The sequence below is a fragment of the Gopherus flavomarginatus genome, chromosome 13 (assembly GCF_025201925.1).
Source record: "Gopherus flavomarginatus isolate rGopFla2 chromosome 13, rGopFla2.mat.asm, whole genome shotgun sequence".
Taxonomy (NCBI): Eukaryota; Metazoa; Chordata; order Testudines; family Testudinidae; genus Gopherus; species Gopherus flavomarginatus.
The window spans coordinates 15103465-15121538 of NC_066629.1; the positions used below are offsets into that span (position 1 = coordinate 15103465).

At 44.3% G+C, this 18074-nt stretch overlaps 1 protein-coding gene across 3 annotated transcripts in view; it reads left to right on the plus strand.

The window, feature by feature from the left end:
* Positions 1-18074, plus strand: part of FLI1 (Fli-1 proto-oncogene, ETS transcription factor) — a 115320-nt gene that overhangs the window by 51536 nt on the left and 45710 nt on the right. For all 3 annotated transcript variants that reach the window (XM_050921672.1, XM_050921673.1, XM_050921674.1), the window contains one exon: positions 9768-9979. In XM_050921672.1, the coding sequence (XP_050777629.1) occupies positions 9768-9979 (212 nt within the window). The remainder of the gene's footprint in view (positions 1-9767; positions 9980-18074) is intronic.

The window sequence follows — 18074 nt, forward strand, 5'->3', positions numbered from 1 at the left end:
CCCAAACCAGTTCTGGCCTTGGAGCCATCTGTTGAACCTATCTTGACCAGAACAGGCCCTGGGTTTAACAGCTGTCTTCTCTAAGGTGCCCTCTGCTTGCCATAAAGGGATAGGATCTGAAAATCTGACTAGTAACCTGTGCTGTATATGGCTAAGTGCCATGCCTTTTCTTTCCTTTACATTTCTAATCACTACTCACGTAGGTAGAGTTCAGCAGTTCTCAGAGTTGCTGCCACCTGTTTCTGGAGGAGACACACACTGTGCTCTCTCCTGGAGACTTTACTTTGATTCTTTCATGCCATTGTTTTTCCTGAGTCTGGAATAAGTCATCTGGGGCTGAACGTGCACATTTTGTTTTTTGTGGATGGAAACATAACAGCACCCGGAAAACATTTCCTAATGGGCTTCCTGCAATTGTGATGGGAACGGTGTCAGAGAACAAAACAGGATACAATCACAGTGTTTGTGAATGTAACTGGGACAATGGTATCACAGCAAAATGATGAATGGATGTGATGGGTCAGAACTTCAGTTTGGAGAGGCTCCCCTCATTTTTACACAAACCTCTTGGGGCTGAAAAACTGCACTTGAGATCTTATGAGAACAGGCATATTTGCCAGATTGCTGAAACTTTGGCTTTTAGCAACCAAGGTGAGAGTTGTGATGTTCAGAGTTATCCAGTGGCTATGATTTTGTTTTTTAACTATTGTGACTTTATACTTCTGGTCTGCTACAATCAGGTCTTTCATGTCCTTTGCTGATGCAGTATGTTATAGAGGACACACACACACATTGCCACTGTGCTCTCTCATGACAACTTTCCTTTCCCTCTGCCCCCATCTGAAAAAAACAATTTAGACTGGAAGTATCACGGAAAACAAAATGAGAGCATGACAGGAAATATGATAGATCGATTGATAGCCTCAGTTTCTAGTCTGGCTGAAAATATCACCAGACATGCTTTATACTTTCAGTCAAGATAAAAATGTGGAAACTGCCACAAAAGAATGAAATGACAAATTTGAAAGTTAACTTAATTTATATGAACCAAATTTTCAGTTTGCATTGAAAGTAGGGTGACCAGATGTTCCAATTTTATAGGGACAGTCCCGATTTTGGGGGCTTTTTCTTATATAGGCTCCTATTACCCTCCACCCTGATTTTTTACACTTGCTATCTGGTCACCCTAATTGAGAGGGATAGTTTGAGGTGCTTCTTAGCTTCTCCAGATGGAGTTTTCCTTTCCTAGTCACTGAACAAACAGAAGTTTTAGAACTGGGAATGGATGATTATTCTGTGCTGAACGTTGGTTCATGCTGCAGGCCGCTGATCTGAATTATGGAATGGAAAGCAAGCTCTGCTTCTAAAGAGTAGACAGGGGTGTTTCAGGACAAAGCAGAGGTCACTTCAAGTTTTGTGTGGAGGAACATCTTACTTCAGCAGAGACCTTTAGGTTTGCTAGGAAACCATCTGGCAGTCCTCTAAGAGTCTTCAGCAGAACAGCCCGTAAAAATGCTAAAATAATATTTGCCAAAGTGTGTGTGTGCATATTCATAACCATGAGCCTCTGTTGACTAATACAGATGCTTAAAGGAAATCATACAATTATTTCACAAGAGTATGAAAAAAATAACCCAAAAGGAAGGTGCATGTACACCTCTAGGGTAGTGGGTGCATGAGTTCCCAGGGACAGAGGGCCAATTCAGTGGCGATATAAGTAATGTAAATTGGTCAGTGAAATGTGTGTATAGGTAGAGTAACTTGCACTAATTTGGCAGCACAGGACAGTTCCATTTGGATTAACCTTCAAAGGTGAATCCTGGCCCTGTTCCAGTCAATGGCAAAACTACTAATGACTTCAACAGGGCCAGGGTTTCACCCCAAATGTTCAGCATACAATGTTTAACCCACAACATTTTGCAGATGAATTTTATGCCAGAGCAACCCTGGATCATAGATTTAAAAGAGCCCAGGAGTATAGTAACAGCACAGATGGATTCTGGGTAGCAACTGATAATGGTTATTCAATGGTTAATAGAATATCTAGACAGCTCAGACGTTTAAGTTCTCTTAGAATTTAGAACAGCTGTTGCAGGAGAGGTCAGCTTCCAAGTTATCAGTATGCAGTATGGAGCCCCAATTTGAGAAATCAGGATAGTATTTAAGCAAGTGCCTAACTTAAGTCCCCTAAGCATGTGTTTAAATTAAACACGTGCATAAGTGGTGTCCTGAACTGGGAAGGACTAAGTGCATCTTTGAGGGTTTGTTTGAATCAGGGCCTTAGTGGGTGTGGAGCTATGATGCATCCAGACCTCTCTTCCACCATGTCTCGTCTTAGAGCTGGGGTGGGGTGTGAAATGGTGAACTTCAAAAACTATCCAATCTAAAAAATAAACTTTTTGTGCAAAACCGATTTGTGAAAAAATGTCCCCATTAAATTACCAGCTCTAGTATGAGCCTTAATTTCAGGATATTCTTGTTGTTAAGAATCCTCTGGGTTTTGTATCAATCTTCTGCCCTCTTGGCTTTTTCTCCTTACACAAATTACCAGGTTCACCTTTCTTTGGGCTGTAAAGAAATGAGTTTTGGTTTGGGATTATCACAGAGTAAGCACTGTCATTTCAAGAGTACCTCTCATAATGGAAAGTAAAACTAAACACAGTGTGATCTATTGGCTTGAACATGAGACTGGGTGCTGGGAGTTCCTGAGCTGTATTCCTGGCTGTGCCATTGCCTAGCTATGTGACTTTGAGCAAGTCACTGAATCTCCCTGTTCCTGGTTTTCTCCATCTCTATAGTGGAGAATAAATGGACCTGATCTTCAGAGGGGCTCAACACCTACAAGTCTCACCTACAAGAAATCAATTGAAAGTTGGGCCAAAAAATACTCACCCACCTCCCGAGCATTTAAAAAAATCTTATATTTTGGATGCTGTTTAATTTAAAATGATGGTTGAGCTAATCTAATCTCAGTGGGCCAGGAAATCAGTTACTGCTTATATATTGTATAAGCATCTTAAACAAAGCACTCTACAAAGCCAAAGCAAATGAGCCAAGGGAAATATCCATAACAATAGAAACATTCAGCTGTAGATCCCAAATTGTTGTATAAAGGGGAGAAAGCATTATTAGCCCCCGTGTGTGGATGAAGAAACTAAGGCACAGAGCACCTGAGATGCTTGAGCCAGACTGCCAACTCCTCACTCTACCAGTGAGCAGTTCCTCACTGGAGAAGTGCCAGGCTTCATTGTGACTGCTCTAGTGAGTAACTTCTCCCCAGGGCAAGTATGGGGCTCACAGTCAGGCACTTGATAAATAGACAGTGGGCAGCAAGTCAATGGTAGAGCCAAGAATAGACCCTGTGTGCCTGATTCTCCATCGCCCTGCATTTTGTGCAGTGTGAGTGTAAAACGGGGACAGATGATGGCCTAGATACTATAGGGCAGGGCCTGAGCTACTGAAGTCATGTAATAATATCACAATGCCAGCTTTAATTCAAAAATAATGTTCCTAGCCCTCATGCATGCAAAGAAAAGCTTGGAAGAATGAACCAAGCTGCCTGAGTCTGCAGAGGGCCTGAAACAATAGCTCTAAGAAGTGTGAACTGCCCCATTTGTCCTACTTCTGAAACCTGCTGCCATCCCCAAGGAGAGGCAGGGCCAAATAATGCAGGGACAGAGCTATGGGATCGGAGTGGATAGGGACTTGGAGGTATCAAATGATGTGCTTAGGGCTGTGGATTGTCTTAATTCTGCCCTGGTGTAAAGTGCTTCCAAATCAGACTGGCTTCACACCCACTTTACACGCACGGTGCAGAGCAACGGAGAATCGAACCTCCAACGACTCCCAGCTTGGGGCTTTCATTACTGCATCACTGTGCCTGTTTTCTTCTAGCTCCAGTCAAGCAAAGTCTCGGCTAAACAGGCATGCCTTCAAGGGGGGTCTGAAGGTCAAAAAGTTAGGAGTGTGTTTGTACCAATAAAACACCCAGGATTGCCATTTTCCAGGAGGGTTTATGTGGGTTCCCTGCGTAGAGCACGCAGAAGTGGAGTAGTGTGAACAAAGCTCACGAAAGCCCATCATCTGGTTTTGGTTCCAGTAAGCTTCTAGCCCTTCAGTGAATCGTCCAAACCTCCTGCTTCTGCCGACCTGGGCAGAGAATACTTTGTAACCTTAGGTTTGGTCTTTAAAAATAGATAAGACTATTCTGGGGCGGGGGAGTGGGGAGACTGGTATGATTTTGGACCCCCACTAAGGCTCAGAGGTATTTGGACCTTTGGTTTTGGTTCGGTGCATTATAAAGATTGGGGCATTTGAGATCTGAAACTTAGCTTTGATCTGAGACACTGTCAACATTCAGAGGTGTCCAGATCCTAGAGGTTGCTATTTGTATTGAAGGGATCCCTTTGTGCTCGGTACATACAGACACTGTGAGCGACAGCCTCTGCCCCAAAGATATCCTCATCTGAATAGACCAGACAAGCAGTGGGAGGGAAGACAGAGGCATGGAGAGGAGAAGTGACTGGCCAAAGGTCACACAGCAGGTCAGTGGCAGAGTTGAGAATAGCATCTGGCTTTCCTGACTCCCAGCTCAGTCTCTTGTCCACTAGACTCCACTTCCTCAAGTTTCACTAAGGGCTGCATTTTACTATCTACTGCATTTTAAGCTGACCTTGGTCTCCATCCCTCATAAGCCTGATGCTATTTCACTTTCACTAGCATAAGTAATTGGCAGCAGAAATGCTGATTCATAAAACTGTAATTCCAGAAACCATTATTTATATTTAAGGAATAGATTTTTTGTGTTAATTACAAGGTCATTTGCTGTAGGCACCTCATTTTTGGCTCCTTTGCATCCCACATTTGGGCCTCGGCAGGTGGAAGGGGATAGATCTGTAATGTGCCCTTTGCAAAGAAGTTCAGGAGTGATCCCTAATACCGCAGAGGAAGAGAAAGGAAAACATTTGATTGCAATTCCCCTGCTCTGGAGAGCAAAGAAATCTTTCCGTGCATTGCATGGTGGTTTGTGTGCAGCATTTTTCTCTCTGATGAAGTCAGCCTTTGTGGCAGGAGGATGAATCTTTGATCGTTTACAACACCCTTTAAATGTGGTTATGGTCAGAAAAGTGACTGTACAGAGCACAGAGTCAATATTCAGTGCAGGTGCATCACTGAGGCCTGGAGAGAGCCTTTGTTGTAGACATATACAGAGAGTGTGACCATTGATTACTGTCACATCACGATCTCTGGTTCTCATGGCAGTCGGAGCTCAGCCAAAGCCAGAAATCCCTGACCATCTTGTGAACTTTCCTTGCCCTCGAGCTTTGGGTCATGCTGAGAGACGAAACTTCTGAATTTGGGGGTGGGGGTTTTGTCCAAGCCAAACCTCTTAAGGTTTGAGCTGTTTCTGCCAAGAGCCTGGTCTCAAGGTGAGCTCTTTCAGGGCAAATGGCTCATTGCTAGCCAGGCACCATCACTGCCTTGGGGGCCTCAAATGCAAGGATGTGTAGTTGGATGGGTGGATCTTAAAACTTTCAGATGAGCGCCCAGCTGAGCCCTGGCCAGTTGGGGCCTGTCTTCACTGAAAACTTAACTAACATCCTGCTTAGCCCCTGCCCACCTCTTGTCTACACACACAACCCTCTCTCTGAATTTGATGGTGTTTCAAACCAGGCTAGCTGGTCTGGCTGAGGGTTGACCTCAGGTGTCTCTGCTTTCACTCAGGCTTGAACCCGGCCACTTTGCAGGGAAGACACAGGCTAAATCATTTGAGTGCTGATAGCCCTCCAATGCCTTCCCACAGTTCTCCCCATGTACCCCAAAAGGCCGACAAGTTCTTCCACGATTCACTGGGAAAGAATAATACTAATTCCTGTAGCACAAAGAACTATGGGTGGTGCACACCTAACAAAGCACATCTCCCTTTCCCTCTCTTTACTTAGTGTCATGGGTGCACAATGGCTGCTGTGGTTCACCCCAGAAGCAGCTGCATTTCAGCAGCTGAAGAAGAGTTACTATTCACAACAATGCTCTGTATTAATCAGCCACCCAAGACACCAACATAAATGTCTTGTCAAGGAGAGGTGGGTTGTCAAGGAGAGGTAAATTCAAGGTGGATAATACAGCATGGGTGAATTTGAGGGTATTTGAAAGAGATGGCTTAAAACAGAGTGCTGCTTATTGGAACCATCCTGTTCTCTCTGTAATCCATAGAACAGACATAGGCATGCAGCCAACTTTTCAAAAGTGGCCATTCTAAATTTTGGAAGCCCAACCTGAGATGATTTTCAGAGGTGCTGAATACCAGCAGCTCCACTGACTCCAGATGAAGTTCTGTGTGCTTTGCATTTCGTAAAATCAAGCCCAGCATGCCTCCCACTGGAGACTCCCAAAATGGAAGCACCTACATTTTTGAAAACCTTGGCTTTCATCCTTAATGATCCACAGGATCAAAGTCACAATAGGGTCAAATCCTGATATTTTCACTCAGTCTCCGGCAAAACTCTCATATAAAGTCACTAGACGTTTTGTCTGAGAAAGGACTGTGGATTTTGCCTCCTAGGAACGCAAGGTAATAATCATCAGACATTTCTGCAACTCCATTCATTCTTCAGGATCCAAAGGTGTTTTGCCAACTCTGTGCAGGATCACTTCAGTAGAAGGAGCAGCAATAGACTTTCCTCTGGGGCAGGCAGCTGTATGGCTCATGGGATGCCTTGAGAAGTCAGAGGCTGGTTTTTGCAGGGAACTGAGGGTGTCTGTGGTGTGCTCTGAGCTGCTGTAGACGGGACTGGCCGCATTATGCTGGGAATGTGATTAAAAACTGGAAAAGCTGAAGCCAGCATATTCCCAAAGGCACTATAATGTAATGTATATGCCCAAGTAATAAACACAAGACCCTGTCTCGGACTCAGTCTGGCCATTCAAGGACAAAGCTCAGGAGGAGACAGCATGGGGCGGAACTCTGATCAGTGGTGGCTTCTTTAGTAAGGTTGCGTTAGCACTCTTAACACCCCACAGGGGTTTCTCACTTACTCAGCTACCCCAGACTCCATGTAACTCTAGATTCCAATAGGATGCAAGATTTACCTGCTAGTGTCCATCTGAGCTGTTGGTCTCTTCATTAACAGAGCTGAAGCCAGAATCTTCTCAATCAGGTTAGGCCCCTAGGAATTGAATGTAGCCACATGTTTATAGCTAGCGGAGTCATTTAGGGACTGATCCAGAGGAAATGAGCTAAACATCAGCCTCCTCTGACCTTGGACTATAGGTTTAGATCCAGCAGGGCCAGCTGTATTCTTCCAAGGAGGTGGAACTGAGTTCCAGGTATTGGGTCAGTCAGATGAGACTTTTAAAAGAGGAGTTACTGCTTTCTGTCCATGCAAGTTAAAGATCCCCTGACATTGGCCACCCCTCTGTATTTATGCTGAGCCTTAGATGCATGGAGATGCCACAGCAAGGCCTGGCCGGGGGATGTGGGGAGACACGCCTCTTAGCTCTCCTCCTACACATCTAGCCATATTTGGTGTTTGCATGTGTAAGTCAGTAGAAAGCTTGTGTTACAAGTCCCCAACTGGATGGAGCTGTATCTACGGAGGCTTGCATATTAGCAGCTTGTGATTTTAGCTCTGGAGGTCCCTGGTTCAGTGCCCAGTCTGGCAGCCAATATGGCACCTGTCACATATACCTTTGTTCTCCTCTGTGAGGTGCAACTGAGGGGAAAGTAGGGTCCTTAGGCTACGTGCATTTAATCAGTAAAGTGTCTAACATCTGGAGGAAGGTACTGTCTGAGTGCAAGAGCATTGTTACGGATATCTGCAGTAATGAACTCTGATCAGTCCTGTGCACAGCTCTCTGTACAGGAGAGTCGTTTCTTTATTCACAGAATGTGCTACACTTAGGAAACAAATCTCCCCAGCCGGTATTATCTACGATGGCAGGAAATGTGTACTTAGTCCTACCCAAACCAACGTATCAGTCCATGCCCGAGCTGAGCTCAACGGGACCTTTCCTTAGCCTGACAAATAGGGCTGGGCACACATTTTGCATCACGATGTTTTTTTCAACAGAAAATTGAGTTTCTAACCAAATGGAAATTTTCATGGGAAGTGTCTGCTTGCCTCGAATTTACAATTTTTTTTGCCAGAAAACTGAACCTCTCCTTCCAAAGTGAACATTTTGTGGGGTTTTGGCCAAAAACCAGAGTCAGTTTTTTTTTATGAAAAATCAAAATTTTCCGCTGAAAATTGCTAAAAAAATTTTCCTCCTGATTGTGTCCACAAAGGGAAAATAATTAATTTTCCAATCAGCTCCCTTGCCAGGTGTACTTGGTACAGGGTGCAGAATCCCACCAACAGAGATCCCCTTTGACTGATCTGTTTAAGGTTCACCTAGGGCCTCCTGCCATAAAGGGAAACCCCCAGAGTTTTGTGTTGAGATGTGCCTAGGAGCCCAGTGAAGGCTACTTCCTGCCTTTGTCATTTCAGAATCCCTATCTGATACACCCTGGCTTCAGCAAAGCTGATACTAGACCTGTAACCACATCCTCGCTGCCGGTGAAAAGGCCTACTCTTTGCTTTAAGAAAAAGACACTGGCAGTGTCACTGGTTTTATTAAGCCTTTGCAAGGTCTCAAGGGGATGGGAATGGGGATTTCCAGCATACGTAATGGACTAGCAACATCCACAGATGCATCTGCCTGAATCCCTAACACAAACCAGGGTTTGGGTTGGCCAGGGCTGAATTCCCAAATCTTGCTGGGGAGATTTCTCGCAAAATTCTGACCAGTCCTTGTGAAAGTATTTTTTAGGGGTATCTTCAATCCCCAAAGTGTTCTGAAATTAGTACAATCAATGGGCGAAGGGGGACTGTATGAAGATACAAACCTGGTTTGAAGTGGTTTCCATCATATACAGGGTTTACAGTTTGGTTCAATGACTCTCAGCACCCTAGCTGATCATGCTGGTGGTATTACCTCATTGTTTTCTTGTATCCCCCCATTTATATATATAACTGTTTGCTGTCTCTTGTCTCGTTCTTAGATGGCAAGCCACTTGGGGCTGGGACTGTCTTTTCGTTCTGTGTTTGCACAGTATCTGGCATAATGGATTTCTTGTCCAGGCGGGGGCTCTCAGGTGCTGCAGAACCACAAATAATAAACAGGAATAATGACAACAACAGGAGAAGCCACTTGCAAAATTATTAGGGCAAATACTTCTTGATTTCAAGGGAACTTTAAGCACATGCTTAAAGTAAAGCACATGCTTAAGGGCCGAAAAGGCTTATCCATCTTTGCTAAGAGCTTTGAGATCTGCAGCTGGAAAAGCATTGGCTCTTTAGCTTATACTATAGCAGCTTATGCTTTTAGCTCTGAAGGTCCCCAGTTCAGCTGGCAGCCAAGCTGGCAGCTTTCACACATGCGCAGCTAACTTAGCTACATGAAGAGCATGCAGACCTTGTCAGATGCACTTTGGATGAGGCAGGCAGTGAGGAGAGTACTGTCCCCAGCTCCCTAAGTTAACTGTACCCAGTTAACCTCAGCGGCTGCCCTGCTCAGACACAGAGTAACCAGAAAAAGAACCCACTGGTTTTGCATAAGGGTTAATGGACCCCAAAGAGTTGGATTCAATCTGCGATGCTGGCAGATGTCATTTTCAGGCAGGGCTTGGCAGCTGTGGGGCTCTCACAGCTGCAGGCCAACTCAAAGGGAGAATGTGAGCGGAGTCGCTGGTTTAGTCATGACATCAGGCTCTTGTTTCTTCTCTTCAGGAGGCGCTTTCAGTGGTGAGTGACGACCAGTCCCTCTTCGACTCCACGTACGGCGCTGCCGCTCACCTCCCCAAGGCGGACATGACGGCTTCAGGGAACCCCGACTACGGCCAGCCGCACAAAATCAACCCTTTACCTCCTCAGCAGGAGTGGATCAATCAGCCAGTCCGGGTCAATGTCAAGAGGGAATATGATCATATGAATGGATCCAGGTAAGGAAAGGCATGCGTCTGCCCATCTGGTATGTTCCTATATCCAGGAAACTTTGCTCACAGAAATGATCTACTAGACGTTACCCATATACCTGTGTACATACAAACCCATCCCTTCACTTAGGGGCAGATCCTGGTCCCACTGGAATTACAGGGACTTTTGTCATGGTCTTGAATGGGGTCAAGGTACGGATCTTGCAATTTTGCAACTTGCATCTCCATAGCTATTGTCAGGGCTGGGATTTGGGGCCTCCAAAGACAGACCTCGTACTGCAGGCACTGATGTAGACAGTATACTCCAGTGGCCTCTCAAGGGGCTAGGGGGCATTGAACAGTTGGTCATGCAATAGTAGGCCAGGACTGAATCCAGCTCTGCTAGTGGGTGCCGTGCTGCCGGAGATAGAGTTGGCCATCCAGCTCCAGGCGCCAGCGGAGGAAGCAAGTGGCTGGGGCGGCACATGCTAAGATGCAGCATTCCGTCCATTCTTGGGGTGGCGCAATCCTTGCGGCTTTTTTTCTTTGGCTTTGTCAGTTCGGTTGGCAGTCTGAGCGGCTTTTTGAGAGGTTTTTTTTTGTTTTTTGTTAAGCTTGAGGCTGCAAAAATGGTAGAGCCGGCCCTGGTGTTGGCAATACAGTAGGTGGTGCTCTCCCCTCTGTCTGCACTCAATGTCTCAAGGGGCCATGCTGTTATCGGAGGTGCTGGCCTTCAGATAAGATTTAATACTGAGGCTCTGGTCATATGTGACTTTCCACCAGGTACAATGGAACAAAAGCCATAAATCCCCTGTCTTGCGGAATATCACAACATTGAAATCCCACCAATGAAGGAGAGAGTCTGGGCAATAGCTGTGCCCCATGATGATAATGATCGAAAAGTCACAGGAATGAAGCTGGCCGGGATGGTTATAGAGCTGCGTGGGCTAGCAACTATAAGTGCCCCTCCACCTTGCCCACACTCCAGCCAGTCCAGTCAGAGCTGGGTGGGAAGTGGTTTTCCCATCCCAGGAGAATTTTAGAGAGAGTTTGAAAAAATTTCCTGTCCCAAATTGGGACAAAACATTGAAATCTCACAAAATGTTTACAAACTGAAAATCTGGGGGGGGAAACCAATCAAACTGTGTCAATCAAAATGTTTTCTTTAGCTCATTTCAATTTAAAACCTTGGTTTCTAAGAAGAGCCGTACAGTGAACTTCATTTGAAACAGGAAGCCCTGCAGCCTACCACTTTTAAATCTCTGGGGAGAAGCAAGGTAGCTAAAGATCTGGTACTGCAGAATATGTGGGGTTTGCCCTGTAAGTGTACAGTAGATATATGCTTGCAGCGTTGTTGCAGCCATGTTGGTCCCAGGATAGGAGGGAGACAAGGTAGGTGAAATAATATCTTGTATTGGACCAGTTTCTGTTGATGGAAAGGACAAGGTTTCAAGATTCAGAGAGTTTTTCTCCAGACCTGAGGAAGAGCTCTGTGAAGCTCAAAATCTTGTCCCTTCCACCAACAGAAGTTGGTCTAATACAAGATATTATTTCACCTGTCTTGCCTTTAGAGAATGGATATAAAAAATAATAGCTTTGTGTTATTGCTAATCTTTGTCCGTGATCTGCTGAGGCTTGAGTTTGATCCCACACTGGTTTGACCCTCATATAATTCCATTGATATTGATGGCAGGAGGGGAGAGGGGAAGGGAGGGTCGTCCCACCAGTTTTGCATCAATGTTTATGAATACAGAATGGGGGCCCCAAATGCAGAGTAGAAATAGAATAGCAGGTGTGTTCTGGGGAATCTCATCATCCCAGAGAAATGGAAGCAATAGAATGGATCCAGGAAATGCAAGCAGGTTAGCATTCTCTTACCACTGTAGCCTAAAATATCATTTATAATATACTGTTCCTCCTTTTGACCCAAGTGACTGGCCAAAAATTTGGGGTCTAGTAGGTTGTCCCAGTTAGGAGGAGGAATTGGTAATAGTCAGGTATTTCTTTGATGCAGTATACACCTATCAATCTCAATGAAGTGTTATCTCAACCCGTAACAAGGTTCACACAGCTTATAACAAAACAGTGGCAGTATGGAAAATGCAACTGGCATAAAAACATGTCTTCATGTGCATTATGCAGGACAGAAGGTTTGACTGTTTTATCTCATGATTAGTTCACTGATAGGTTCTGAGACGGCTGAGTTGTCTTAGATGGTGACTTGGACTACATGACCCACAGGGGCATAAGGAAGGGTAAGAACCCCTTTATGCCTCTCCATGGGGTACCCAAATCTTAGGCATGGTGTGCCTCTTTACCACTGTATTTTTCGATGTGGCGCTTAGCAAAATTTTGGACGCCCACTGAACAAATAAAAATACACTGCTACTGTGCTACATATACGCTTAATATATGCACAACATCCACATATGTCTTATATGTGGTGTGTGGGTATAGTATGCACAAATATACTCAGATAACATGTTTTGTGCATTTATATTGCATTTTTCTGGGACTCAAACACTCTGGGTTTTATTTCTGGCTCCGCCTTGCTTTGGGATCTCTCAATATGCTCCAATTTCCTTATCTGTAAAATAGGGACAATCCTACAGCCTTATTAACCCAGCTTGATTTGTTAGTGACTATAAAGCATTTTGATACGTGCAGAAAAGGCGCCCAGAAGTGAAAAGTGTGGTTATTCACACAATAAGAGAAACAAGAGAAACTATTTTATACACGGGATTTGCTTCACTAGTTTCCCAGAAACAGAGGCTCCTTGGGCTTCTCGAAAATTGGCCAACTGCATCCCAATCTGAAGAAACAGAAAGGATTGTTTGGGGCATATCTAATTAAACCAATGCAAGAAGCACTGAGATCGAGACTGAAACACCCCCAAACCTTGCCCTGATGATAACCTGTTAGCCTGAGAGCTCCCATCCACCCAGGAGATTGGAGGCCCAATCCTCTACTAGATGGAAGACCACCTACCTCCTACTCACAACTGAGAGATTTGCCCTGTCCCCCAGTCTTCATCATAGCTCATTGTCATGGGTTGGGCCATTCCAGTCACCCTGTTCCTCCGCCCATCAGCTGCCTGCCAAAACTGACATACCATGAGCAGTGAATGCTAGCCTCAATACAGATGGACTTGAACTGTGGACTGAATAATAAAACCTTCCTCCCACCCCTCTGTCGCTGTCTTTTTCTCTCTTGTTTTTAAGTGCGCCCTCTTACCAGACTCCAGCTGCCTTGTTAGAGAGAGCAGCCTTTATTCTGTGCTTCACCTGTGCTTGACGCAATAGCATTTGCTGCTTGACAGGAGAATGGCTTGTATTCTCTAGGGAGTTATTAAGCTATATGATTCCTGACAGTGGAGGGAGCTGGATGGGGGTAAGTGACCATGTCCAGTTTTTCTTTTTTTTTTTCTTTTCTTAGCAACTAGAGACAGGCCCGACTGGTGAGGTTTAAGGAGATGAGTTGTAGGTTGTATGGGAGCAGGGGGGTCTCTGAAGATCAGGGATTTATAGGAAGGATCTCCGCATGTCTGTCCTACCGATCTGTCCTCCCATCAGATATAATACAAACTCAGTGATCCTTTTAGCCTGCAAACACCATTGCAAGGTGAACCAGCTTTTCAGTGCAAGTCATATCTTCCCAGTTCATTCCCAAATGGGCTGGAGATGCTTCCCATACATTTGGCATCCATGTAATCGCATATATTGCACAGTTAATCAGTGGCAGCTCAAGACCTATATTCTTGGCGAGACACCAGGCTCAAAATACCACTGCAGGATTTGGGAAATGGATCCTTTGGGAAAGTTTCAAGCTAAATTTTCAAATCTGGGTGCAATTTATGTAGCCACAAAATATGTGTTTGCCATCGCAGATAGCTGGCAAGTCTCCACTGGCATAGTCATATTCTGCAGTGGTTAGTATGTCTGAATGCGGAGCAGTTAAAGGCCAACATGGAAAATGTAACATTCTTCAGCCTCTTAGACCAAATAACACATCAGGGAGGGAGGATCAAGTTGTGGTTAAAACATTGACTTGTCACTCAAGAAATGTGGGTTCCATCTCTAGTTCTTCCACAGATTTAATGTGTAAATCATTTAATTAGAACCGGACAGAATTTTTTTTGGTGAAACCTCAAATAGTCATTAGCTCAGTGTTTAGGGTACGGGCATGGGAAACCCATATTCAAGTGCCTCCTCTGCCTGCTTCAAAGCTGGGATTTCAATCTGGGTTTCCTGCATCCCATGCAAGTGCCCTACCTCTGGCTAGTCTGGAAAAAAATGTCTAAAGGTCTCTGTTTCATTCTGCTGCAGAACGAAATAAGTTTAAAATCTTGATATTATTTTGCAAGACAGAATTCTTGTTTTCCAGCCAGCCCTCCATTAAATCACTCTGTGCATTGTTCTAACATGCCTTGTTCTAGCATCGGTTCCCCCCACCTGTAACTAGGGGAGACAATCTTTATTTTCTCCCCCTCTTTGTCTCTTTGTTCTGTTTTGATTGTAAGTAAGTTGGTAAAGAGGTGATCTCTTCCTATGTATTTGTACAGCACAAAGGACCCTGATTTCAGCTGGGGCCTGTGGAAACTACCAGAATACAAAAACAGCTGGATAATTTTTTCCAAAATTCTGGAGAGTTTTTTTTTTTGACAAAAGTATTCATTGAAATGTTGAATTTCAATGAAGGAAAACCAGGATGAGTGTTTTGCAGAAATTTTTCATGAAACATGCATCCTGTTTTTCAATGGAAACGTTTGAAGTTCATTGAGAAAAAAAATGGGAAGATTTGGTCACAAAAATTATCACTAAACAATCCCAGGTTTTTAAACCAGCTCTAAATACAAATAATAACCCATAACAGAAAAATCCCAAACCTCTGCTGTCTTTAGTGATTTATCATGAATTATATCACTGTAACCGAGATCAGAGGGTGGCCTTTCAAACATGCGAGTTCTGAATTTCATGACAATAGTATAAATTTAATCACATAAATAAAGTGGGGTAAAATGTCCAATTGCTTGGTATGTGCATGTGTGTGGAGGAATTTAGCTGTGTAATTCCCACTGCTTGGCTAACGATCAAATCAATGCTTTGAAAACATCTCCTGAAATATTAAAATATCATTAAGGTTCAGGCAGCTCATTTTTTTGCATAATAAATTTTGCCACAAAATTGTCTCGAAGTAAAACAAAAGGACTCCCTGAACTTATTACACTTTTCCTGTTTTCTCTTTGCTGAAGTGTATGTCAATAGCATCGTTTCCCTTTAACTAGTATGTGAGCCATCTAGGGGCGCTCTCTGTGTTCTGTTTTAGAAGCCTAGCAGAGCAGCTTGGTGTAATGTTGCATGTTGGGTATGGTCAGTAAACATTGTTATTGGGACCCCACTGTGCCCATGTGGTTTCTTCATACTACTTTATTGTTGTGGTGTAAAAGTGTGAAAGACACAAACCTGCACCATTTCTTTTCTATTGCCCATTTTCCATCTATCCTGATGCACCTTTTCCACTGTCCCTCACACAAGGTAGGCCATTTTCCAAAAGTGAGCCTCTTCTTAGAGTGTTTCAGTCCATCATATAAACCAGAGATTGGCCTGAATTCTATCACTAGAGCCAAATCACAAGGAACTTTGGATCTGAACTTTATAGGTTTGACCAATCAGCCATCTGATCTGATGGATCAGAACCAGAATATTGCTGGTATCTGCTCTCACTTCCCTTCTTCAACTATAGGGAAATTCAAATCTAATTCTAGCTGTAAACATTAGAGCTCAGACCAGCTCTAGCTCAAATGAGGATTTAAACACACAAGCTGCCTGTTTACATAGTGTGTTTAAAAGGGCTCTGGGGCTTTAGAGATTTGGATTTGATTCCTACCTGTGCCACAGACTCATTGTGTGACTTTGGCCAAGTCACTTAATCACGGTGTGACTCAGTTTTTGATCCTAGAATGAGGATAATTCTTCTGTCCTGCACAGGAGTGCTATGAGAATAAATATTCTTGAGGCTCTTGAATTTGGAGATTATATAACAAGATGTGCTTATTTGACTCACTACATTCAGGATTAGTACAATCTAAATATGGGGCCTGTGTTTGAGAATTGGTTTGTGCTTTTCCTATCATTCTGTTTCTTGGTAAGAATGGGGGGGTTTGTCATATTCATGCACTTGTGTCTAAGATCACTCTTCTTTCATCTCTGCACTCTCCCTCCCTCTCTCTCTGGTCCCTTCTTGTTCATCCTTTGCCCCTTCTCTATACACCTTTGTATTCTGATTATTTTATTTGCATTACTGTAGTGGCCAGACACACCAATTATGATCCAGGCTCTGTTGTGCTAGGTGCTGTACAAACATAAAGAGAGTCTTCAAGTCCAAAAGAGAATGAGAAGGGGGCAAGGAGAGTGTAATGTAGTGGGAAGATCCCCTTCAGATTCCAGGCAGAACTTCTGAACAGTTGGAGAAGAGACCATAATCCCAAAGTATCAGAGGGGTAGACGTGTTAGTCTGGATCTGTAAAAGCAGCAAAGAATCCTGTGGCACCTTATAGACTAACAGAAGTTTTGGAGCATGAGCTTTCGTGGATGAATACCCACTTCCTCAGATGCATGTAGTGGAAATTTCCAGGGGCAGGTATATATATGCAAGCAAGCTAGAGCTAACAAGGCTAGTTCAATCAGGGAGGATGAGGCCCTGTTCTAGCAGTTGAGGTGTGAAAACCAAGGGAGGAGAAACTGGTTTTGTAGTTGGCAAGCCATTCACAGTCTTTGTTTAATCTTGAGCTGACGGTGTCAGGTTGGCAGGTTGTCTGTGAGCGAGGACTGGCCTGCCACCCAAGGCCTGTGAAAGTGTGGGGTCATTGTCCAGGATGGGTTGTAGATCCCTGATGATGCGTTGGAAGGGTTTTAGCTGGGAACTGTATGTGATGGCCAGTGGAGTCCTGTTGGTTTCTTTCCTGGGTTTGTCTTGCAGTAGGAGGCTTTCACAGGCCTTGGGTGGCAGGTCAGTCCTCGCCCACAGACAACCTGCCAACCTGAAACATATTTTCACCAGTAACTGCACACCCCACCATAGTAACTCTAGCTCAGGAACCAATCCATGCAACAAACCTCGATGCCAACTCTGCCCACATACCTACACCAGCGACACCATCACAGGACCTAACCAGATCAGCCACACCATCACCGGTTCATTCACCTGCACGTCCACCAATGTAATATACACTATCATATGCCAGCAATGCCCCTCTGCTATGTACCTCGGCCAAACTGGACAGTCTCTACGGAAAAGGATAAATGGACACAAATCAGATATTAGGAATGGTAATATACAAAAACCTGTAGGAGAACACTTCAACCTCCCTGGCCACACTATAGCAGACCTTAAGGTGGCCATCCTGCAGCAAAAAAACTTCAGGACCAGACTTCAAAGAGAAACTGCTGAGCTTCAGTTCATCTGCAAATTTGACACCATCAGCTCAGGATTAAACAAAGACTGTGAATGGCTTGCCAACTACAAAACCAGTTTCTCCTCCCTTGGTTTTCACACCTCAACTGCTAGAACAGGGCCTCATCTTCCCTGATTGAACTAACCTTGTTAGCTCTAGCTTGCTTGCATATATATACCTGCCCCTGGAAATTTCCACTACATGCATCTGAGGAAGTGGGTATTCATCCACGAAAGCTCATGCTCCAAAATGTCTGTTAGTCTATAAGGTGCCACAGGATTCTTTGCTGCTTTTACATAATCCCAAACATTCCCTCCAGGGCAGGATTTGGGGAGCCCCAGTCAGTGATGTTTAGGAACATAAGAACAACCATACTGGGTGAGACCAAAGGTCCATCTAGCCCAGTATTCCGTCTTCTGACAGTGGCCAAAGCGAGGTGCTTCAGAGGGAATTAACAGAACAGGTAATCATCAAGTGATTCAAAGTGATATTTAGATGCCCATTCAGTGTGAAAGTGTTAGTTACATTAATACCAAGTCAGCACATTCATTTAAGGATGTCCCAGTAATCTGGGCCACTACAGGAGAGGAAGGAGAAGGAAAGATGAGTAACAGGGAGGAGAGGAGAGAAGAGACAAAAGGACATAGTGTGGGGAGAGGAATAAAAAAG